The following is a 25421-nucleotide window of genomic DNA, read 5'->3' as shown; positions in this document are numbered from 1 at the left end:
TCATGAAATTTACTTTAGTTTAGAACCTAAAATTCTTTAATGGCTTGGTTTTGTGTCCTGTTCAATTTTTCTTGAGTTTTTAAAACATAATAACAAAAGGTCACTGTTTAAGGACAGGCTGTATTATTTGCATAATTTGCATGATAATTATGGCACCTTCCAGCTAAATATAACTGCAAATGTGAAGTACAAATTACTAAACAGCCATCTCCAGCAGTACATATGTTTATGGAGATATTTGAATAGTATGTTTCTTAGCAACCACTGACTACTTTTCAGACTTGCAGAGGGAAGCAGTCTTTAGAAATATGCTACTAAATTCTTGTTACAATAATCTATCCGATGAAATAATTCAAGGTTTGACAATTCATTTTTGATCTTAGGAGAGGGAGGTGTCAGAAAGAAACCATTTTCCCAACCGTCCTAACACAAATGAAAATTATCTACATTGGGAATAGACAAAGTTGTTTCATAAGCCTAGGCAAGCCTACACACTTACAGCTAAGTTACCTAAGTCTAAAATTAAAATTACAAGGACACAGTATACTATGTAATCAATCGACTACCTTTGATAAGTCTCTGACAGATTTTTTTGTGGTAAAAACTTAGATTAAGGAAATAAGAAATGCTAAAGGTTATGCAAATTTAGAGTTAGCAAAAATTACTATGAAATTTAAGCAAGCCAGTCCATTCTTAAAAGAGAGCAAACCCTTCAGAGGTACAAGTCACAAACAGTCTTGACTGGCTCACACAAAAATCTAGATTTCCAGGTTCTCTTAAAAAAAAAAAATCAAAAGAATCTAGCAACACTTGGTTCACTTAGCAATCAGCCAACAGTTAAGAGGAGCAGATTGGCAGCAGGGTCCAAATTCTCTGGGCACCAATGTTTCCATCAACTCCTTTCTATCACACCCAGACTACTTCATTATGTATCTAAGCTTCCCCTGGTTCTCACATGCTAAAAAGTATACGCTCCTGCCACTAAGTGAACATTTACTTTTGACACTGACTGGAAGAAATCAGTTGGTGAAGTAGAACTGATGAGAATCCATTTACAGAAGACCATATTTAACATCTTAAAAAATCCTAGATTTCCTGCCATGGCCGCAGTGGATTAAGAATACAACTGCAGTGGCTCAGGTTGCTGCAGAGGTTTGGGTTCAATCCCTGGCCCAATGCATTGGGTTAATGGAGCTGGCATTGCCACAGCTGCAGCAGAGGTCACAGCTGTTGCTTGGATTTGATCCCTGGCCTAAAAACTTCCATACACCACAGAGGCAGCCATAAAATTAAAAAAAAAAAAAAAAAAAAAAAAAAAAATCCCCACACCAAAGAAGAACCAAAGGGCTTTTTGATATTTTAGAATGGTAAAAGTGGGTTTTAAAAAATTGTGGAGTTCCCTGGCAGCTCAGTGGGTTATGGATCCAACATTATCACTGCTGTGGCTCAGGTAGCTGCTGAGGCACAGATTCAATCCCTGGCCCAGGAATTTCCTTATGCTGAAGGTGTGCCCCCTACACCCCTGCCAAAAAATACTGATAACATGCTAGGTAAGACATGATAGACTAACACCATATAACTTCTAGATTGAGGTTGTTCTAGAAAATAATGGTGAAAGAACAATTTTCAAAACAGTAACTGATTCTAATAAAAAGAGTAGTGACAGCAACTACAGGACATTTACTAAACACTTACTATTGTCAGGAATTGTTCTAAGTGTTTACGTAGGTATTCACTTATTAAATCTGCACAACAAACCTTATAACATACTTATTATCATATTATAGATATTTTGTATCTACTTTCCAGATGAAGAAACTGAGGTGTAGAGCAGTTATATGACTTGCCCAAGGTCATGCACTAAGAAATGAGAGTCTGAATCCAAACCAGTCTATACGTTTGGAAGGAAGGAAAATAAGATGTATTGAAGGAGGCTCTTGATGCAACGGAAAAAGCTTTCCATCAAGCTTCAGATCTTAAAATACATAAAAAATGAAAAAAATTCTATTCTTTTATAAAAGAATGGTATAGTCTTATAAAGGTTCACTATTTTTAATGCAAAAAATTGAGAAATATAAAAATTAGGAAGTGAAGATCATCACATATAATCTTATACCCTACCAGACAACTCACAAAAATTTGATACATCTCTATCTAAAAATTTTGATGCATTTTCCCTAAAATAACAGACTCCGGTTCAAAATACCATATTGTTCCATAATATGCATGTTTTGTGTAGCTGTACCTCATTCTTTTTATAGACTGATGAATATTTTAGGACATGAATGTCTGCAGTTTATTCAACCAACCCCCTACTGGGAAACTTTTAAACTGTTTCCAATTTTCTAATTATCATTAATAATGATGCATTCAATATCCTTGTACATGCTCTGTGTACATATCTATTTGTCTTGGAATTCCTTAGTCACAAATGGAGTCAGCAGAATACCATCAAGTCTCCTCTTCAGAGCGTTATACCAATTTAATATATATGTATGTATGTAGGTATCTATTTGTACATTTTTATGAGTTTTATGGCATACTAAGAAGGGTCTTTTCCACTCAAGTCTCTATTATGTTCTAGTCCCCTGTCCCCATACCATATTGATTTACTTAATGTACCTTTGGAGTACATTTTAATATATAATAAAATGTCATTAGTTTTCTTTTTCAAAAAATTTTTATTTCAAGAGTTCCCATCATGGCTCAGTGGAAACAAATCTTACTAGCATCCATGAGGACACAGATTCTAATCTTGACCTCGCTCAGTGGGTTAAGGATCCAGTGTTGCTGTGAGCTATGGTGTAGGTCACAGACACAGCTCAGATCTGATGTTGCTGGGGCATAGGCCAGCGGCTATAACTCTGATAAAACCTCTAGCCTGGGAACCTCCACATACCCCAGGTAAGGCCCTAAAAAGACAAAAAAGTTTTTATTTCATGAACTCTGAAATTTCACAGAAAGAAACCACTGAAATTTTAATTAGAATTGCAACTGAATTTATAGATTAATTTGGAGATTCTATGGACATTTTTATGATGGCAAGTCTTTCCATCTAGAAATATACATTTCTGCATTTATTCAAGCCTCTTTTGCAAAATGTATTGTAAGTTTCATATAAATTCTAAAGTTTTGTTTCAAAAGCTGGAGGTTTTAAAACTAACCTTGGGATCAAGAAAAATAAGATTTCCTACCAATGTGGGCAGGTAATACAATATGGTAAGTTGTGAAAAGAGGAATTAATCTTTAATGACCAACTACTATGCCCCACATATGACACCAGCAGACATTTTTACAAGTCATATTATTTTATCATCCTAATAGCCTACTTTGTAACTTGTAAGAGAGGCAACTGTTACTGTAACTTGATGTAAGAGAGACAGCTTAACAGAAGAAAACACTGAAGCTCAAATGGTCAATAATCTGCCCCAGCTTCCAGTTATCTGTTTGAGACTGAAAGTAGGAAACCATGCTTGTATCCATAGTGCCACCTCCATCAGGCAAATTTAATAGTAAATTTTACTCAACAGTATCTCATTTATTCTGCTATCCTCATGTCATTAATGAGGAAACTCACGTTCAGGTAGCAAGGGCATTTACTTGCTAAAAGTCACACTACAAGTTGGTAGAAAAGCCAGGGTTTGAATGCAGTTTCTTCTTATCCACAGCTCATATTCTCAGCTCCCAAAATATACTAAAGAGTACACAGAGGGGGAGTTCCCATCATGGCACAGTGGAAACGAATCCGACTGCAAGCCATGAGGATGAAGGTTCAAAGCCTGGCCTCACTCAGTAGGTTAAGGATCCAGCACTGCCATGAGCTTTGGTCTACACTGCAGACACAGCTTGGATCTGGCATTGCTGTGGTGTGGCGCGGGTCAGAGGCTACAGCTCCAATTAGACCTCTAGCCTGGGAACCCCCATATGCCGCGGGTGCGGCCCTAGAAAGACAAAAAATAAAATAAAAAAGAGTACACAGGAGAATCAGGATTCAAATCCACAGCTTTTCAGCTTTTCCTCCACTACATCATATTAAAATAGCTCAATTCTTATTTTGCTCTTGTGGATGTTAGAAGGAGAGTCAGAATAGATCGTAAAGAATAACAGCTAGCTGCCACAGAAAGGAAGTGTAAATCTTACAGCCAGAATAAATTTGTCTAACTGACTGAGTTAAGATCACCAAAACTCTTTTTGAAGATCTCCGAGAATCCAGAGAGAATAAGAAAGGGAACAAGGTAAACGTCGTCCTGATTTGCAAAAGGAAAATGTATAAGGGTCCCATGTCACCAGAGAACCAGACTAAGACCAGGTAGCACCAGGGGAGTCCGTGCGGTAGAGAAAAAAAGAGGGAAAAGTGAGGATGTGCAAAATGAATCAGCTGACCACGGGATACAGGCATACAAAGGATCTGCCAGCTCAAGGCCAATTAAGGAACGTTGGTCAGAGGAAGAGGAGGGTAGGGTGGGATGGTGGAGAAGAGGGTAGAATCTCAGTAATAATACTTCAGTCTCAAAAGGCCCACCCATAGACAGCAGGTCCCAAGTCAGGACCAAAGCTCAGAGGAAGGAAGCCTAGGAGAAGCAGGCAGGGGAGGGAGGCCCCCCTGGTAGAAGGCGCTGAGGTCCTGGGGTGAGTCATCAGCAAATCTAGGGAAGGAAAGGATTAGGAGGCCAACATTACAGGTTACCAACATGTATGAACAGGGCAATCTGGAAGATGGCAGCTGACAGGCAACCAAAGATCATCCCCAACAGGACCGTCAATGTACTGGTTAGTCATATGATACATTCAAGTTCCACTAAGTGGCTGATTCCACCATTACCCTGCCTGACCTTCTCCTGATGTTCCAGGCAATGGGGTGAGCCCTGATCTAAAGGCTGAGTTCATCAACAGATCCAGCAGAGGGAAGATAAAGAAAGTAAAAAAGTTGAAAAAATGAGGCAGGAACTGAAAACATAAAGTATAAGTAGATAAGCTTCACTATTTATATTGTATTACTTGTCTCTGGCAAAATGCAGGACAAGCAATACCATGATTTTCAAGTATTTAGGACAACATTACCAGTAAACAGTATAGCCCCAAAAGTTCACATATGGCCCTTGGAGGATGAATGGCATTCCTTTTTATGACAAAGTGCCAAGGCCTGCAGATGAGGGAAATGCTGCAAACATAGAGTCCTAGCTAAAAGCCAAGTAAAAACCAGGTAAAATATGATAAAAACACTGCACCTGACAAAGTATCTACAACTCTCCTTATAAACCAAAATTTCAAAAGCAAGGATGCAGACCTTCTAGGGTAAATTTCTAACTGGTTCAAGGAGGGAATTCAAAGGCTACTGACTGCTGAATCTGTGCCAAAATAGAGGGACGTTCTAAAGGCATTGCCACAGGCCTTGATCCAGTCCTGGCTAGTGTAAGAATTTCATTCAGTGGCTTAGATGAGGCCAACTGCTGGCGTATTTAAGAAAGTCACAGATGTGATAAAGATGAAAAGCACAGTGAACAGGTAAAATGACAGAATCAAGATCCAGAAAGACTTCAAAAGGCTGGGGAGGTAACATATTCCATAGGGATGTAAGTCAGATAAAAAAGCAAACTGCAAAATGGACAGCAACAAGAAAAAATGGGTTTACAACAACATGCACAAAACCAAATTAGAAGTCAGTTAAGACTACAAGCCTATTGAACCTAAGTTAGCAGTGTCATAGAAGAGCATGAGCTAATGAGACTTCCCCTTGAAGAAACCCAGCATCCAGACAAGGGAATGGAAACCCCACTGCTAAGCTGCACTGGACTGCCCAGGCTCAGGACACTGTGCTCAGACATAGATGGCATCCTGGAAGACAAATGGACACATGTCAAAAACTTCAAAAACTGACAAATGAGACAGGGCTAAAGCAGAGGATAGCATACTGGCAGATGGTAGGCTAGATCCAGAAGGCAGATGGGTTTAGTGCATCCTGAACAGGATTTTAGAACAAAAAATTTCACATAAAAATCTGAATTGGGGAGAAAAAATTTTTCTACTGGAATTAAAAAAAACGTTTGGCCATAACTGAAGAAAGAGGCAGAGTCAAAGCTCCCTTCAGTGGAAGCTGTTCTTCCTCCTCTTGTCCAACATCTGGATATCTGGCTATTATAAACGGGCCTCAAAGCACCTGAGCCATAAATGCCATCCAGAAGAAAAGGAGGCAAGAGGTAAATATAAAAGATTGTGCCTGGGCCAGTGATAAACTAAGGGACTATAAGGGATTACTCTGAGGAAATAAGGCCAAATGGTACAAGGTATATAGGAAGATTCAACATAAAAAAGCACTTTGTAACAAAAATGAACAATTGGCATGTGGTTCTTCCTCACTGAAAAAGGGCAGGCAGAGGTTACCCCTTATCAGGGTTTCAAAGCAAACTGATCCACTGGGTAGAGAACTAGAGGAGACAATCCCAAATGTCCCTTCCATGTGTGGGTTTCTCTGTTTTAATCTCAGGAGGTTTATTACCGTCAGAACTCATCTACCACGGAGAGCGCACTGACTGGGCATGCATGCTTTTCATGCAAGATCACAGGGTTTACTGTTTCCATGGCAACTAAACAGGGACTCTACTACAGAATCATTATCTGATCCTTGTGGGCACTTTAATTTACCATAAATATAAGAGAATGTTGTTATTTCATCAGTGCTGAGAAGCAGGAGCTACTGCTAACTTGTGGTCACAGACCTGTTATGTCTTGCTTTTGTTTTGCTTGAAATGCATTTTGCCTCCCTGGTAAGGATCTGGATCCATCTGCCTATTTTCCTGTGATCCATGAATCCAGTGATTTACTGACCTATCTACTTCTTGAACCTCACTATTCCAAGACTTCTCAACCTAATACACCCAAAATTCTACTGTATTAATTTAATTAAGTGAGGGGAATAAGGTCATCACCAAGGTTATCAATCTTTATCTAGGTAGGGCACAGAAGATCAACTTCCTGCCAACGTAATGAGGTTTTTTTGTTTGCTTGTTTGTTTGTTTTAAGGCTGCACCTGCAGCTGCCAACCTACACCACAGCCACAGCAACTCGGGATCCTTAACCCACTGAGTAGGGTCAGGGATCAAATCCTTGTCTTCAGAGATCCTAGTCAGGTTTTTTACCACTAAGCCATAGTGGGAACTCTCCAAAGTAATGTTTTAAATTCAAGTTCTGCATATTGGCTCACTAAGAAATACTTATTCTTTCCTACAAATGGCATCTCATTAATCAGTTAGAAAGGAGCTATGACAATCCATGCATTAGTTGGCTCAAGTACCCACTTTTATAGAAGAATGTCATCAAGAACAAGAAGATATTACCTAAAAACTCAGGGACCCATGGAAATACCCAAGTACAGGATAAAAATACATGATCTACAGTTATAAAATGTAACATGACAAATCAATAAAAACACAAAGAAGTTCCAAATAGATAGGTGAAAGTTACTTACTTTAAGGGAATCTTAAAGTAATTAAGCTGTGTTAGTTCCTAAGCTATGAAAGCTCACCAGTACCCTGACTTTGATTATTTATCAAAGGTTACTTATGCTCTAGACCACAGCTACTCAATTTTAACAGACATATGAAAAAACAGTTTTAAATTCTTATGTAGATAGAAGTTTTCAAGCTACATAAAATTACCAATGGCATTTTTTATGGAACTAGAGCAAAATATTTTAAAGTTTGTTTAGAAGCACAAAAGACCCAAAATTCCAAAGCCATCCTGAGAAAGGAAAATGGAGCTGGAGGAATAAGGCTCCCTGACTTCAGACTATACCACAAAGCTACAGTCATCAAAATAGTATGATACCAGCACAAAAACAAAAATATAGATCAGTGGAACAGGATAGAAAACCCAGAATTAAACCTACACACCTAAGGTCAACTAATCTATGACAAAGAGGCAAGAATATACAGTGGAGAAAAGACAGTCCCTTCAATAAGTAGTGTCGGGAAAACATGTAAAAGCATGAAATTAGAACACTGCCCAACATACACAAAAATAAACTCAAAATGGATTAAAGACCTAAACATAATACCAGACACTATAAAAATAAAACTCTTAGAGGAAATCATAGGCCAAACACTCTCTGACACAAACCACAGCAATATCTTCTCAGATCCACCTCCTAGAATAAAGACAATAAAAACAAAAACAAACTACTGGGACGTAATTAAACTCAAAAGTTTTTACATAGCAAAGGAAACTCTAAACAAAACGAAAGGACAACCCACAGAATGGGAGAAAATATTTGCAAATGAAGCGAATGACAAGGGATTAATCTCCAAAATTTGTCGTGGTGCAGTGGAAATGAATCAACTAGGAACTATGAAGTTGCGGGTTCAATCCTGGCCTTGCTCAGTGGGTTAAGGATCCACAGTTGCTGTGGTTGTGGTGTAGGCTGGCAGCTGTAGCTCTGATTAGACCCCTAGCCTGGGAACCTGCATATGCCGTGGGTGCGGCCCTAAAAAGCAAAAAAAATCTCCAAAATTTATAAACACCTCCTGCAGCTCAATACAAAACAAAAACAAAAACAAAAAGAAACAACTTCATTAAAAATTGGAAGAAGATCCAAACAGACAATTCTCCAAAGAAGACATCCAGATGGCCAAAAAACACATGAAAAGATGTTCAAGTGTTTATTAGAGAAATGCAAATCAAAACTACTATGAGGTACCACCTTAAACCAGCCAGAAGGGCTATCATCAAAAAGTCCACAAACAATAAATGTTAGAGAGGGTATGAAGAAAAGGGAACCCTATTACACTATTGGTGGGAATGTAAATTGGTGCAACCCCTACGAAACACAATATGAGGATTCCTCAGAAAACTAAAAACAGAATAACCATTTGATCTAACAATCCCACTCCTGGGCATCTATCCAGAGAAAACCATGACTCAAAAAGATACACGTACTCCAATGTTCACTGCAGCACTATATACAATAGCCAAGACATGGAAGCAACCTAAATGTTCATCAACAGAGGAGTAGATAAAGAAGGTGTGTATATACTCACAGTGGAATATTACTCAGCCATACAAAGGAATGAAATAATGGCATTTGCAACAACATGGATGGACCTAGAAATTATCATGCTTAGTGAAATTAGTCAGACAGTGGGACACAAACGTCACTGCTATCGCTTATATGTGGAATCTAAAAAAAGGATACAATGAACTTTTCAGAACAGATACTGACTCAGAGACTCTGAGAAACTTACTGTTACCAAAGGAGACAGGTTGGGGGAGGAGGGATGGGATGAGGGTTTGGGATGAAAATACTGTAAAGCTAGGTTGTGATGATTGTTGCACAACTATAAATAAAATTCATTGAGTTAAAAAAAGATTCACTCAAAATAGTGTTACAGGTATATGAAATTCTTTATAGTTACATTTTAAGAAAGAAAACTGCAGGGATTTAGGCACTAGCATTCCTTGTTTAAAATGGAGTAATTTCCAGCATAATAAAGAGGTATCTATTACTTTTAATAGGCAATAATGGAAACTAACTTACATATATGTATTTGTTTACAGGGTGATATAACTGTCACTGCAAGATTTTTTTAACAAACATCAAGAGAAAATGACATACTGAAAAATAAATACATGCAACCACAAGAATACACTTACCTGTAATACAAACTTCTGATCTATGTATTTTTTGGCAATACTGGGTTGGAATTCTTGGCTTTCCAAAAATCTTATGAAAAATTCATATACAAGCTGCAATAAATAGATTATAGTTAATTTCAAGTTGTAATCCACTCAAGAACAGTATCAAAAACCATAAAAAGCTCTAATACTAAAATTGATGGAGGGCTTAGTGGGTTTTAATATCAACTGGCAATGCTGGCCATTCTTATAGCTCACAGTTGCTATTATGATTTTTGACTTTTTAAATTTAAAATCTGAAAACACAGCCAAAAAAAGCAAATAAAAACCTCCTATAATCTCACCATTCAGTTAACCACTGTTAACATTTTAATGTGTAAACCTCCTGATTTTTCTCCATACTTCTACAACATACCAATGTACTATAAACATATTTTTATATCATTTTCAAACTACTTTTATCATCCAAACAATATAATATGGATAATTTATACCAACAATACCTAAGCCACCATTATTAGAAGCTATAAGCAGTTCATTGTACATAATCTATAAAGAATAATTCCATTATTCATGATTAATTTAACCAATATCCTATGATTAGACATTTAAGTAGTTTCTGAATTACTTCTCTATTAAATTATGCCACAATGTACATTATGTAAACAACATACATCAGTGTGCACTTGCTCAATTATTTCATGGGGAAATATTCCTAAAAGTTGAACTTTTAGATCAAAAGATATCCAACACATCAGGATTTTCAACACTCATTACTGATTTACCTTCAGAAAGTCTGTAGCAATTTACACTCCTCTAAGCAATATACGAGAGTGTGTCAGAATATTCTCATCTGCAAAGAGTAAGAATATTCTCATCTGCAGAGTCAACTTCAAATAACTGTTCTGATCAACAGTGGGGAATCACTATTTATACTCTTTGCAAAATAAATCTATGCTAAAGTATGCATTAGATACTGGTGTAGTATACAACAGCATATCAAAACCAGTACTTTAAAGAGACAGATAGGCATTGGGTTGAAAGCCTAGCTCTTTCCCTGACTAACTAACCCTAGACAAGTTAATTTCTAAAAGTCTGTTGCTTCAACTGTATAATGGGGATGATAATCTCTAGGATTTTTTTTTCTTTTTTCTTTTTTATTAAAGTATAGTTGATTTAGACTGTGGTGTACCAATTTCTGCTGTGGAGCAAAGTGACATATATATATATATATATATACATACACACACACACACATTCCCTTTCTTATATTATCTTCCATCATGTTCTACCCCAAGAGATTGGATATAGTACCCTGTGCTATACAGTAGGACCTCAGTGCTTATTCATTCTAAATGTAATAGTTTGCACTTACTAACCCCAAATTCCCAGTCCATCCCTCCCCGTCCCCCCATCCCCTTCTCTAACATTAAATGTGATAATTTATATATAAAGCTCTCTGCACAGTGACTAATACATATCACCACTGGCATTATTGCCTAAAACAGCATTCTTAAACTTTTTAGTCTCACTCCTTTACACCAAAAATTACTGAAGACTCCAAAAAGCTTTTGTTTACATAAGATATATACATGAAAGAAATAAAAACAGAAAATTTAATATATTTTTAGAATAAAATACACCATACATTAATAATAACATAAATTTTTGTGAAAAACAACTTTACTTTCCAAAAAATTATTAAAAAAAGAAGTATTGTTTTTTACTTTCATAAATCTCTTTAATGGTATATTTTAAAAAAGATTCTTTTTTTCAGTCTGTTGTAATGTATGGTTTTGGTTGAAGTATATAAAGAAAATCAAGCCTCACACAGATTTACTAGTATGAAAAAAAGGTGAATATTTTCATACATATCACCTTTTCATTTAACTGTGGATACTCTTCTTTGATACTACGCCAAAATTCGACAGTCAATTCTTAAAGATAAGTTGCAGTGTAGAATCTGAAACTTTATCAATGAATTTTTCATTCTCTGCTACACTAAAATCTAATCCTCTACCTCACATTCTGGGTAATCTTTATCCATGCATGGTTTCCTAACATTATTCTTTGGCCAACTGGAAAATACTGTTCACCAAGTTATGGAGACTTTTCAAATGCTGACACATTTTATTATACAGTGTCAATCAAGGTCACATTCCTTAATGTCTCAAATTTTCTCAAAAAAACTTTAAGCTTTGGGGAGCTGTAAAGCTCAAGGTGACAAAAGACAGATACAAGTTTTCAAAAATTCTAATTCTAGGTGTTCCCGTTGTGGCTCAGGGGGAACAAACCCAACTAGTGTCCATGAGGATGTGGGTTCAATCCCTGGCCTTGCTCAGTGGGTTAACCAGCAATCCCGTGAGCTATGATGTAGGTCACAGACGCAGATTGGCTCCAGAGTTACTGCGGCTGTGGTTCAGGACAGCCGCTGTAACTCTGATTCAAAACCTAGCCTGGGCACTTCCATATGCCACAGGCGCGGCCCTAATAATATTAAAAAAAAAAATTCTAATTCTAAATTTTGCCTCAATGCTCTGATTTTATCAGCTAGTTTAGCCTGCAGCTCAAAAAAAAAAAAAAAATCACACAAATGCTTTAGCACAAGACAACCACTGTACTTCAGTCAACAGCAGATGTGCTTTATGCATACTTCCCATTTCATCACAAAGAATATTTTTTAAATGTGTACTTGAATGTCAAGATTTAATAAAATTAGTAACTTCTACTGCATCTTCGAGACTACCCTAATTGAAATTGGCTTTTGTTTCTTTGTTTTAATTGTAAGCTCATGGCAGTGAAAAATGTGACAACCAGGCCAGTTTGGCACAAATGCCTAGATTTGTGCTAAGGCAACAGCAATTTCAACCATCATTGCTTTTACGAATAGCAGTGCAAATGTCAACACAGTGAAAAGAGCAAATGAGGCAGTACTGTCATAAAACAGTTTTGACTTTGAAGGCCATGGAAAATCAGATCTCAAGGCCTCCCTGAGGGTCTGCAGATACCACTAACCTAAAGACGTCACATAATGCTCTTGTGACTTCAAAGCCTAACTTAACACTTACATTAGGCATGCACATTAGGATTTTATTTCTTTATAAAACTATGTTTTGGAGTTCCTGTTGTGGCTCAGTGGTAACAAACCTGACTAGTATCCATGAGGATGCCAATTTGATCCCTGGCCTTGCTCAGTGGGGTTTAAGGAACTGGTCTTGTCATGAGCTACAGTGTAGGTCGCAGACGAGGTTCAGACCCTGAGTTGCTGTGGCCATAGACCAGCAGCTGTAGTTCTGATTCGACTCTAGCCTTGGAACCTCCATATGTCGAGGCTGCAGTCCTTTAAAGAAAAAAAAAAAAAAAAAGCCTATATTTTTCTTTTTAAACCGTGAATTCAGAAAAACTTCTTTCCCAGTGATCTGATCATTGAAGTTGTGCTTTAATCATTATAATGCCTGAGTTCAAATACCCCCTAGAAGAACTGTTCTTTTTTTAATACACTAATCTTTCAGCTCTTAGTTTGACAAATAGAATGTCAGCCTTATTCAAATACCAGGTAAAAGGGGGTGGGGAGGTTCACCTCTCTTGATTCCCAGAGAGTACAGGAATTCTCATCTTCCAGCTGATGAGTGGGCTGGCAGGGCTTTCCAGAGGGGCTGGTTGTGGTTTAAAACAGTTTTGGTTTAAAACAGTTTGATGGATACTCTGCAGACACATATGTTAATAAGCACAAACGTTCTCTATTTTGAGACAGATTTTAGCTCAGAATCAAAACTCTCCCTTGAGTTTCTAAAGAGAAAGACTAAGGATTAGGAAGGAGGTTACTTTTCAAGGCCCTGTAAGTAAATTCTCCAAGGAACATGAGTAAAAAGACTTCAGTATTCTGGTTTTCCAGTCTCAAGTGTAAAGCATTAAAAACAATCCCTAAATTGTTAGTGGAATTCCTACAAAATTGTATTCTACTAGAAATATAGAAACAATTTCAGAAAATATTCAAAGAATAACCATAGTAACCATGGGATACCAGTTTAAAAGATACCAATACAGAAAATAGAAAAGATCACATAATAAACATACAGTAGACCTTTTGACATAGATGAACTAAAAATTTGTGAATTTAATACTTTTTCTTATTTTTAAATATCCTCAAAGACTCATAATTTATCATGAGTAATTTTGTATGAGCCACAAATTTAAACCAAAGTGTGCACGAGCAGTCAATTAGTGAGGCAATGAGCCTAGCCAAGCACCCAACAACCACAATGTGATTTTGCTGTTTTCTACTACTGTCAAAGATTTGGTAATAAACACTGTTTCTCTGTAAAATGTGGTCCAGGAGAAGCACACTGCTAACGCTGGAGTTAAGAAAAAGTGAAAAAGTCGAAGTGCTATATTTTAGTCAGAAAAAATACATTGTTGGATCAATCGTAAGGTAAAATGTCGAATGTGGTGATGGGTCACTGTGACATGAATGACCTATCATGAACAGAAAAGGAGATTTCTTTAACATTCAAACAAGGCTCTCATCAGTACTAAAACCACCTATCAGTGAAAATGGACAAGGGACTGATTTGTGCAGTCAATATGCACAAAGGAAACCATTCCTGTGATGATTCTTCCACAAAGCAGAAGGTGGTGAAGGTAAGAGCACACCAGATGACGTGACCTTGGCTATAAATGAAAGTTGACTTGTTAACTCCAGGAGTAGGTTTCCTTACTTGACCTAGCATAAGTCATATTTCCCCTCAAGCTAAAGAAGAGGAGAGAGGACTACAGGCTCAAATGAGATGTCAAAACAAATGAAACCAGCCTGTTCTGGAATACAGTCTGTGACTTTATATCCAAAAGAGCTCAGCATCACTCTTCACTATCGCTTTGTTAGGAGTTTCAGATGAACTAATGGTTAATGTTTCTATAGTAATGACACAGTGTATGCCAGACATATTTGGTGGCAGAATTCAGCTTAATGGCTTTAGAAATTAATTTGGTCCCATATTTTATATTCATTAAGCTTACGAAAATGGAGTTAAACATTATCATTCTTTAGGGGAAATTGGTATCTATGGCAATCATGGTTGAGAATATTCAAAAAGCTCTTTCACGAGTTCCCACTGTGGCACAGTGGGTTAAGAATCTGACTGCAGTGGCTTAGGTTGCTGTGGGAGGCGTGGGTTCAATCCCAGGCCCAGTGCAGTGGGTTAAAAAATCTGGTGATGCCATAATTGCAGTGTGGGTCACAGCCGTGGGCTTGGATTCAATCCCTTGCCCAGGAACTTCCATATGCCAAGGATGCGGCCATAAAAAAAATGTTTCAATTAAAAAAAAAAAAAAAAAGATCTTATAGATGGCAGCAGTTTATGGTCTCTTCTTGAGGTGTAGAGAGACAGCAAATTGACCCTCAAAGGCATTTCCCTGTCTTTTCCACCACAAAATGTATGGTTTTCTTGAGGAAATTAGCTTTTGGTGTTTATTTTTAAAATTTCTTTCAGACTATGCTGTATTTCTATGATCTAGTGCCAAGCATTAAGAATAAGATATGACATACAGATGGCCAAAAAACATATGAAAAGATGTTCAACCTCACTCATTATTAGAGAAATGTAAATCAAAACCACTATGAGGTACCACCTTACACCAGCCAGAATGGCCATCATCAAAAAGTCTACAAACAATAAGTGCTGGAGAGGGTGTGGAGAAAAAGGAACCCTAGTACACTGTTGGTGGGATTGTAAATTGGTGCAACCACTGTGGAAAACAGTATGGAGATTCCTCAGAAAACTAAACATAGAACGACCATTTGATCCAGCAATCCCACTCCTGGGCATCTAACCATGACTCGCAAAGACACATGTACTCCAATGTTCACTGCAGCACTATTTGCAATAGCCAAAACATGGAAACAACCTAAATGTCCATCGACAGAGGAGTGGATCAAGAAGATGTGGTACATATACACAATGGAATATTACTTGGCCATTAAAAGGAATGACACCAGCATTTTTAGCAACATGGATGGACCTAGAAATTATCATGCTAAGTGAAGTCAGCCATACAATGAGACATCAGCATCAAATGCTTTCACTGACATGTGAAATCTGAAAAAAGGACAGACAGAACTTCTTTGCAGAACAGATGCTGACTCACAGACTGAAAAACTTATGGTCTCTGGAGGAGACAGTTTGGGGGGTGGGGGGATGTGCTTGGGTTGTGGGATGGAAATCCTGTGAAATTGGATTATGATGATCATTACACAACTACAGATGTGATAAATTCATTGAGTAATTTAAAAAAGAATAAGATATGACAATGGAGTTCCCTGGTAGCTTAGCAGTTAAGGGTCTGGTGTTGTCACTGCTGTTATTCAGATTTGAGCCCTGGCCAAGAAACTTCTGCATGCCACAGTTATGCCTTCCCCAAAAAGAGACATGACGAGAAGTCCAACCATTCAAAAGAGTAATTCTTTCAGGATTTTTATCACACTCTTGGATATACCATGAAAAGCAAAAATACTTTTGTGAATTTTTTAGACTGCAAATAGTATACCTAGAAGCTTAAAAAAACAAGCAATCATCTAAGATAGTAAATCAACTCTTGGCGTTGGGAGCAGGAATGTATCTGTACAACATGTCTAGGAAAGAGCTGAGAAAACAGAGCCCTTGAAAGCTCTCTAGATAACTAGGGCAAACAGCACATGTGTCTATCTGAAGCACCTTGAGCTGCCAAAGCAGGACAGGGAAAGTTGCAAATTTATGTCCAAAATCTTGAAGTAATTTAAAAATAAATCCTTAGAGTATCTCTGGGCCTTGTCTCCCTGCTGCCCAGTTTTCTGCCCTTCAGAAAGTCAACCAGTAAGAGTTTCCATCATGGCTCAGTGGAAACGCATCTGACTAGAGTACATGAGGACACAGGTTCAATCCCTGGCCTCGTTCAGTGGGTTAATGATATGGCATTGCCGTGAGCTGTGGCATAGGTCACAGATGCAGCTCAGATCTGGTGTTGCTTTGGCTGTGGTAGAGGCTGGCGGCTACAGCTCTGATTCAACCCCTAGCCTGGAAACCTCTATATGCCTCAGGTACAGCCTAAAAAAGACAAAAAAAAACTTTTTAGTCAACCAGTAATGCACATTCTACAAAGGTGCAGTGGCTTCTGCCTCGTGGTGAAAACATACAAGGTCGTATTTATTCTCTACCACCCTTCCCTCCTCACTAGGTGTCACCTAGCCTCTGGGGACATTCTAATTGAATGGGAAAATGGCTCTGAGGTTCATTACACTCACATTTCCTTGTTCTATTCATTTGAGAAACAATGGCCTTGAAAGAAGGCAGCCAGGGATGGGGATGGAAAGGGGCTGGTGTGGGTACACAGAAACACCACAAATAGGCCTGGTGCTGGGAAACTGAAACTCAGGGATGGTCCTAGTCAGTCCCGGCACACGAGGAGGATTGGAAAACACAGGCTTCTCAGTGCATGGAACAAAACTGGCCTTCCTATCAGCTTCTTCTCAGCTACTGCTCTTCCTTACGACACTGTGAAAGGGCTACTGCAATCTGCTTTTGCCCTTCCAGGCTAAAGAAACACATTTGTGGTTATCATGAAGACAGGCATTCAAAGTCCCCAGGGCACCTAACTGCTGAAAATGAGATATGCACTCTGTGACCTAATCACATCTAACCAGTATTAATGTGAAAACAGTCCTGTTCTTGTTTGAGGCTCCAGCGGGCACAATCAGAAAGATGCTCTAATGAAAGAACTACTGGCTGGGCTGCAAGCCAGGAGGCCCACCCTAAAGCATCTCAACATTTATTATTTTATTCTTCTGGCATCCTGATCATCAAGAGTAAGAAACATAAAAGGCATGGTCGAGTATTCCATTAATGTACTCTAATTTGATTTCTTGGTGAATGAAGGGCTTCCAGGAATCCCCATGATAATCAGCTAATTAGTTAATGGATCTTTTTTAACAATTGGCAGTTAAAGTACCTGTAAGTGTGGCCACGATGCCTCAAGGGTAGGTTCATCTTCTTCTGGATCAAATTCACTGCTGTCACTAGGAGGGAGGGTTCTGAATATATTGCAAGATACCTAAAAATAAACAAGCAGCAGGATTAGCTGGGATGGATAGCAGTCTTACACAAGGTTTCTGTGGCCAGCCGAAGCAAGCCCAGGTGACAGGAACACCACCAAACTGGAAAGGGACCTCCTTCTATAGACTCTGAGGCCAGGACTACCTCCAGGGAAGCTGGAAAACAGCAGAGCAGTATTTTCTATCCATCCCGTGAGACCGTCCCACCCCAGGTCCTTGGGACTTTACACCTTCCATCAAAGCTTTGTGTGGTTACTTACCCATCAAGTATGCTTCTAATTATCAATTTAGACTGCTAATGGGCTGCATGTATTTCCCTTCTCAGGCTTATTCACAATTTGGAAGTTTACAGTTGGACTAATGGTGAAATTTCAGGTAGTTACAAAAAGCAAAACAGAAAAGATATTTCAGAACCTAAGATCCTTAAAATCATACATAATCTGTTTTCAGTTGATTTACAAAATAGTAATAATGCCCAGCGTAAAATACATCTGTGACACAAACCTCTATAAAGTATTCCTTTACCATATGAAATTTCCAATAAATTCTGGATGTTCAAAGAATGGCATTGAGTTAACAACTGTGAAACTGGGCCATGAAGAGATGAGGATTCACTCTACTATTCTACTATTTCTGCATATATTCCAAGATTTCTATAGTAAAATGTTTATTTTAAAAATATTATTGCTATTATTTTGAAGTAACCTACTCAAGTTTCCTTCTAAATTCTATTTCTTGTTCTATTTACTTATCTATCTTTTCCTAATGACCCAAATATATCCTCAGATCTAAAACAAAAAAAAAGGGTGAGGGGATTACATCAGAAGCCTTTGCTGGACTTTTTTTTTTTTTTTTTTTTTTTCCTTTTTATGGTCATACTTGCGGCATATGGAAGTTTCCAGGCTAGTGGTTGATCCAAAGTTGTAGCTGCCAGCCTTCACCACAGCCACAGCAATGCAGGATCCAAGACAAGTCTGCAACCTACACCACAGCTCATGGCAACACCAGATCCTTAATCCACTGTGTGAGGCCAGGGATCTAAACCAGAGTCCTCATGGATAATAGTTGAGTTTATTACTGCTGAGCCATGACGGCGACTCCTGAACTTTCTTTTTTTTTTTTGGTCCTTTTTAGGGCTGCATCCACGGCATATGGAGGTTCCCAGGCTAGGGGTCTCATTGGCACTGTAGCTGCCAGCCTACGCCAGAGCCACAGCAATGTGGGATCCAATACGCGTCTGCAGCCTACACACCACAGCTCACGGCAACACCAGATCCTTAACCCACTGAGCGAGGCCAGGGATCAAACCCACAACCTCACAGTTCCTAGTCGGATTTGTTTCTGCTGCGCCACGACAGGAACTCCTGGTCTTTCTATGTAATGCAGAAAATAACGAAGCTACGATGTGCTGCTCTGAAAGGAGTAAGAAAGTCTTCTGGAGGTCCCATGTAATCTAAGTGTATTTATTCATTCAACAAATAATTATTAAGTGTCCATTATGTGTACACTTGCCTCTGGGCACCAGGAAAACAGCAATGAACAAAGCAGATAAGAATCTGTGCCCTCCAGGAGTTTATATTCTGGTTTAGAGTCATAATTATCCCTATTTCCTAGTATATAGAAACTGAGCCCATCTGTGTAAGCTATGGAAAGATTTGATTTTATTTACATCCACTAGGAAGCCACAAGTAGATCTTAAACAGAGAAATGACATGGTTTGATTTTTGCTTTTTTAAAAAATTCACTCTAGTAGCTATGTATAGAACGACAAGAAGGGGACAAGTTAGAAGCCCATGAAAGTGGCAAGGGATGATGATGGATGGCTTGGACTAGGAAGAAGCAAAGACAGAAATAGACTGATTCAAAATATATTCTAGATATAGTATTTGCTGCTGCTTGGATGTAAGGGGTGAATGAAAGGAAAGAATCAAGGATGAGTCATAGGTATAAGGCCATTTACCCAAGATGGAGATGACTGGGAAAGGGGAAAGTTTTGGTGGAGAGACCCAGAGATAGAGTTGGAAATGTGTTAAAGGAGCAATATCTAGGAGCCAGTCACACATCTGAACCTGCACCTCAAAGTTGACAGGTCAGGACTGGGGACAAAGAAGAACCCATCAGCAAGTTGATGATGCTTAAAGCACAGGACCGAGGGCTCTCCTTGGAAAGGAATAAATAGAAGGGAAAAGACCCTGAGGTACCCAACATTTAGAAAACAGACAGGAAAACAAATCCAAGAAAGCCAAATGAAAAGGAGCAAGAGGAGAAAAAAGTAGTTTTGGTGGGGGGGGTGGTTAGGAGCTAGGAGAGAAGAGTGTCTTAAGAAGGAGAAAAGGGCATTCCCACTGTGGTGTGATGGGATTAGTGGTGTCTTAGGAACACTGGGACACAGGTTCAATCCCAGGCCCTGCACAGTGGGTTAAGGATGCAGTGTTTCCCCAATTGTGGCATATGTCGAAATTACGGCTCAGATCTGATCCCTGGTCCAATAATTCCATATGTCGTGGGGTGGCCAAAGAAGAAAGGAAGGAAAGAAGGAAGAAAGAAAGAAAAAAAAAGGCAGGAAAAAGAGGTCACCAGTAGTAAATGCCACTCTGACGCTAAGATGAGCACAGAGCAGCATCACTGGATTTAGCAGCCCTATCAAGTAAGGCAACAGAAGCACAAGGGTTGCTGAGATCCGAGGTTACAGTCAGTAACCAGCAGTTACAACTGCACCCAGGCTGTTAGGCTCCACCACAGCATTCTAGAAAAGTGGGCAGACTACCTCTTTTACTCTCCTTTAGCTTAGACGACTGAAAAAAAAAAACACCATATTAGACTATTTTTGCTATGGCTCATTACAGCATACAGTTATATTATTTTACTTTTGTCCCTTCCAAAGATTATTAGAAATTATGCTTACAAAGAAACCAGTGATTTTTCAAATAACCATTAGCCAGTGACTGCTCTTCAACCAGCCAGCCACACTGTAATCAAAAGAGCAAAAAATTTTTAATTACTTGCTTTTGAATTTTCATTAAACTACATGTATTTTAGAAAGAGTTGGGTTTTCTTCCCAACTATGTCATTTATATTTATTGCACTCTGTGACAAGTTTTTTCCCTCTTCTAGGATGTAAAAGTAAACCATGAAGAAAGAGAGAAAGGAAGAAAGAGAAAAAAGGAAAGGAAAAGGGGAAAGGGGTGAGGGGGAAGGGGAAGAGTGAAGGAGCAGGGAAAGGGAAAGGGGGGAGGGGAAGGGAGGGGGAGGGGAGAGGAAAGGGGAAGGGAAGGAAAGGAAAGGAAAGGAAAGGAAAGGAAAGGAAAGGAAAGGAAAGGAAAGGAAAGGAAAGGAAAGGAAAAAGTGAACAAAATGAAAAGAGAAAAAATTGCTTCTTTGTAGTAAAAAAAAAAAAAATCTGGGTAAAAGGATTGAGAAACTTCTGTTTCTCTGTACACTTGGCCATATAAACTTTCTTATAGTGTCCATCATGTGCTGCAGCAAATACCTGTTTGTATATTTGTCTATTCTCACTATTGAGAATATGCAATGTCATATTCACATTTGTTTTCTTAGTATATGTGGCATCCAATAAATGTCCACAAATAAAGGTTTAAGTATATAACTGTGTTTTGGCTTTGCTTTAACCAAATTTAAATTTTTCTGAGTGATTTAAATAAATCAATGTTATTTAATCTAAGATGTTTAACTATACACAGTGTTCTAAATTCTCTTTTGATCAAAGATTCATCTCTCGGAGTTCCCATCATGGCTCAATGGTTAACAAACCCAACTAATATTCATGAGGATGTGGGTTCAATCCCTGGCACTGCTCAGTGGGTTAAGGACCCGGCACTGCCAAGAGCTGTGGTGTAGGCCAGCAGCTACAGCTCTGATTCAACCCCTGGCCTAGGAACCTCCATATGCCACGGGTGTGGCCCTAAAAAGACAAAAGACAAAAGACAAAAAAAAAAAAAAAAGATTCATCTCTCAATTATCATCACTTCAAAAGGTTTCAAATTGTGTAAATAATCCAAACATCAAGTAGTTCTAAAGGCATGCACATCTCACTTAGCCACACACAGCCATTTCTTCGCCTTCCTTATAATGCTTTATTTAGTTTACTTCTAAACATTCACCTTGAGTAATGAGGAAGCACAGATCTATTCCACTGGACAATTAATAGCCAACTCAACTGGTTAAGCAGTTCTCTAACACAAATGGAAAGAACAGCAAAGCGAATCAAGTGCCATGGAAAAGGCCAAGTCTTTGAGCCTGCCTGGCCCATAGTAGGTGCTTAGTAAAAATGTCATAAATGAATGAACCATTGCTCCCAACCTTGAGACTCTATCCTAAGAAACCAGTTTAAGACAAGACTGAAAAAACTACTAAAAGCAGTCATCTGAGTATTCTCCAAAGTGTAAAACTGGAAATAACCTTATGTCCAACATTAGAGGAGTAAATCAACTTAGGAAAGTATTGTGCAGCATTACAGATGAAACACAGATAAATGCCATAAAGATTTAGGGGGAAAGATGATGTGACTATAACCATAAAGATAAGAATGAAAATGGATAACTAAAGGGAAATTAAGAAAAGCTGTATTACAAATAACAAATGCAGGAGAAAGTGTGAAGAAAAGGGAACCTTTCTACAGTGTCTGTGGGGAATATAAACTGGTACAGCCACTAGGGAGAACTGTCTGGAGGTTGCTCAAAAAACTAAAAACAGAGCCTCCATGTTATCCAGCAATCCCACTCCTGGGCATCTAACTGGACAAAACACTAATTTGAAATGATACATGCACCCCTATGTTCACAGCAGCAGTATTCACAATAGCCAAGACATGGAAACAATCTAAATGTCCACTGACAGATGACTAGATAAAGATGATTTTGTACATATACACAATGGAATACTACTCAGCCATTAAAATATATGAAATAATGCCATTTGCAGATACACGGATGGACCTAGATATTGTCATACTAAGTGAAGTAAGTCAGAAAAAGATAAATACCATATATCATTTATGTGCGGAACCTGAAATATTACACAAATGAGGAGTTCCTGTAGTGGCACAATGGAAACAAATCCGACTAGGAACCGTGAGGTTGCAGGTTCAGTCCCTGGCCTTGCTCAGTGGGTTAAGGATCTGGCATTGCCGTGAGCTGTGGTGTAGGTCACAGATGTGGCTCAGATCTGGTGTTGCTGTGACTCTCGTATAAGCTGGCAGCTACAGCTCCGACTGGACCTCTAGACTGGGAACCTCCACATGCCGCAAGTGCGGCCCTAAAAGGACAAAAGACAAAAAATAAATAAATAAAATAAAATAAAGTATTACACAAATGAACTTTTCTATGAAAGAGAAATAGACTCAAAGGCATAGTGAACAGACTTGTGGGGGAAGGGCAGCAGGGGAGAGCTGGAGTGGGACTTTGGGGTTAGCAAATGCAAACTATTATATAGAGAATGGATAAACAACAAGGTCCTACTGTATAGCACAGGAAACTATATTCAATATTCTGTAATAAACTATGGAAAAGAATATAAAAAGTGTGTATGTATAAAGGAATCACTTTACTGTACACCAGAAACTGAAAGGACATAACATTATAAATCAACTACATATCAATTTTTAAAATTAAAAAAAAAAAAAAGAAAAGCTGTACTGAAGCAAGAGGAATATGAATGAAACACGGTAGTTGCTGATTATCCTCTTGGGACACACCAAATAGGTCAGAAATCCATAAAAAGCATAAATTAGACACTCAGTATGTGAATTATGTCTTTAATTTCAAGATGAAAATGGGCTCTTGAATTTGTTTAAACAAGATTATTACTATTAGGGGAGGGTTAAAAATCAGAGCCGCTCTCTCAATGCAGAGTCCAGTTCACAGATGAACGGCTGAAGGAAGGACTGAATGAATGGACCAGCTTAACTATCCAGCTGAGCTCCAAAATCATTCATTTATAACTGAACTGTTAATGGATGAGACTGTGGAAAGGGGTGGGGAAGGGGGGCCTCTAAACCCTGAGTTTTCTGCAACATTTTTTTATGTGTGAGTCCAATTTGTGAAAAGATCCGGTTTCCTACGTCAGATTTTCAAGACTTCCAAGATCTAAAAACAGTTTAAAACCAGTGTTCGAAATAATAAATTTGCTTCCATTAAATCTTATCACAGCTGCCACTTCTGATGTACAGCCCAGGTAAATAGATGACTAAGTAGGTAACATGATTAAAGAGGTAAAGCAGTTATAAGTTATATGCTTACGCAAATGTATCATAACCACAAGTAGCCATCAGCATTACTCCTCACCACACAGCAGTTTTGTAGAGTCTATGTAGACAGATTAAAATGCATCCAGGTATTTATAAAGTTACAAACGCTCGATTAATAATGAGGTTCTAGCCCTAACCCTTCTATTCATTCAAAAACAAATTACCAAAAATGAACAAAAGACATTTTTAATGATAGAAGGATTTATTTTTCAACCATTTTAATCTACACTGGCGTCAATGCAAAGAAAAAAAAACAAGAAATACGTTTCTTTGAGGGAGTCTAATTCATTTACACTTCAACGACATTAAAATAAACACTGAATGTTGGAATCAAAACAATGACTTGAAGGCACAGGCCTGGCACCCAGAAAATGGCTATAAGAACAGAAAGCAAAGCTGGGAGAATGGGAAGGATGGGAATTAAAATCTGGATACTGAAATCCCTCCTCTAAGATAGAAAACCTAGGATTAGGAAGTATACTATATTGCTTCTAGAATGAGATCATGTTAGGGACTATCTAATCCAGCTCTATTTTACAAAGACAAGCAAGTTCCAGAGAGCTGGCAAGTTTTTCAAGGTAACACTGTGCCATTATATGAAATGACCTTGCCCAGCACTAACAGAGAAGTAAAGCAAGCTCTGCATCCCTGCTGTCTGGTTCAGACCCCACCCTCAAACATCCTGATGACTGCCATAAAAAGAACAAAATAATGCCATTTGCAGCAACATGGATGGAACTGGAGACTCTCATACTGAGTCAAGTAAATCAGAAAGAGAAAGACAAATACAATAGCAACTGACAGAACTATGAGGGAAAAAATAAAAATCATTTTTAAAAAATAAAAATTAAATAAAAATTTAAAAAATATACCAAGAATTTTGGAAGAATCAACCTGTAAATATAGCTAATATATTTTACTAATAATATGAAAATTATCCCCAGAACTAAATACCTAGATAGGAAAAAGTATGTATTTAGATACCAGCCAATGTTTGAGGTCAATTTTCAGGACTGTCCACCCATTCCACTAATCAATCTTTGAATTTTTATTCTGCATTTCTTCAAATGCACAAAATGAAATAAAATCAGCATAAATGTGGGGGGGGGGACAATGAACAAAACAGAAAGTAAGGACTAAAGAGTGTTACTTTAAAAAAAATGTTAACTTAAAGGAATATTATAACTTTATTAGTATTTTAAAGGTATTAAAGGAAAACTTTTTATTTCCGTTAGTTATATATCTGTTAGCATTATTAATATTTCCTTTTGGCCACAACTGCAGCATATGGTGCAAGTTCCTGGGCCAGGGATTGAACCCCCACCACAGCAGTGATCCAAGCCACTGCAGTGATAGGATCCTTTAACCTACAGTATTATTAATATTTAAGGCTTGGGTAAACCAGGCATGCAATGTGGTTACTGCATTACACTATAGTATAACAAG

General features: G+C 38.2%; 1 protein-coding gene across 1 annotated transcript in view; it reads right to left on the bottom strand.

Moving 5' to 3' along the window:
* Nucleotides 1-25421, bottom strand: part of PPP2R5E (protein phosphatase 2 regulatory subunit B'epsilon) — a gene marked incomplete at its 5' end in the record, with an annotated part of 147761 nt that overhangs the window by 23691 nt on the left and 98649 nt on the right. Inside the window, 2 exon segments of the mRNA NM_001244062.1 lie at nucleotides 9646-9738; nucleotides 17608-17709. Of these exon segments, the coding sequence (NP_001230991.1) occupies nucleotides 9646-9738; nucleotides 17608-17709 (195 nt within the window).

Source organism: Sus scrofa, chromosome 1 (genome assembly GCF_054392235.1).
Source record: "Sus scrofa isolate SSC_HxYL_T2T_F1_AM1 chromosome 1, Sscrofa_HxYL_maternal_Yorkshire_Landrace_v2.0, whole genome shotgun sequence".
In the NCBI taxonomy this organism is placed as follows: Eukaryota; Metazoa; Chordata; class Mammalia; order Artiodactyla; family Suidae; genus Sus; species Sus scrofa.
Note: the sequence above shows the minus strand (reverse complement) of the source record. Positions and strands in the feature narration are given on the sequence as shown.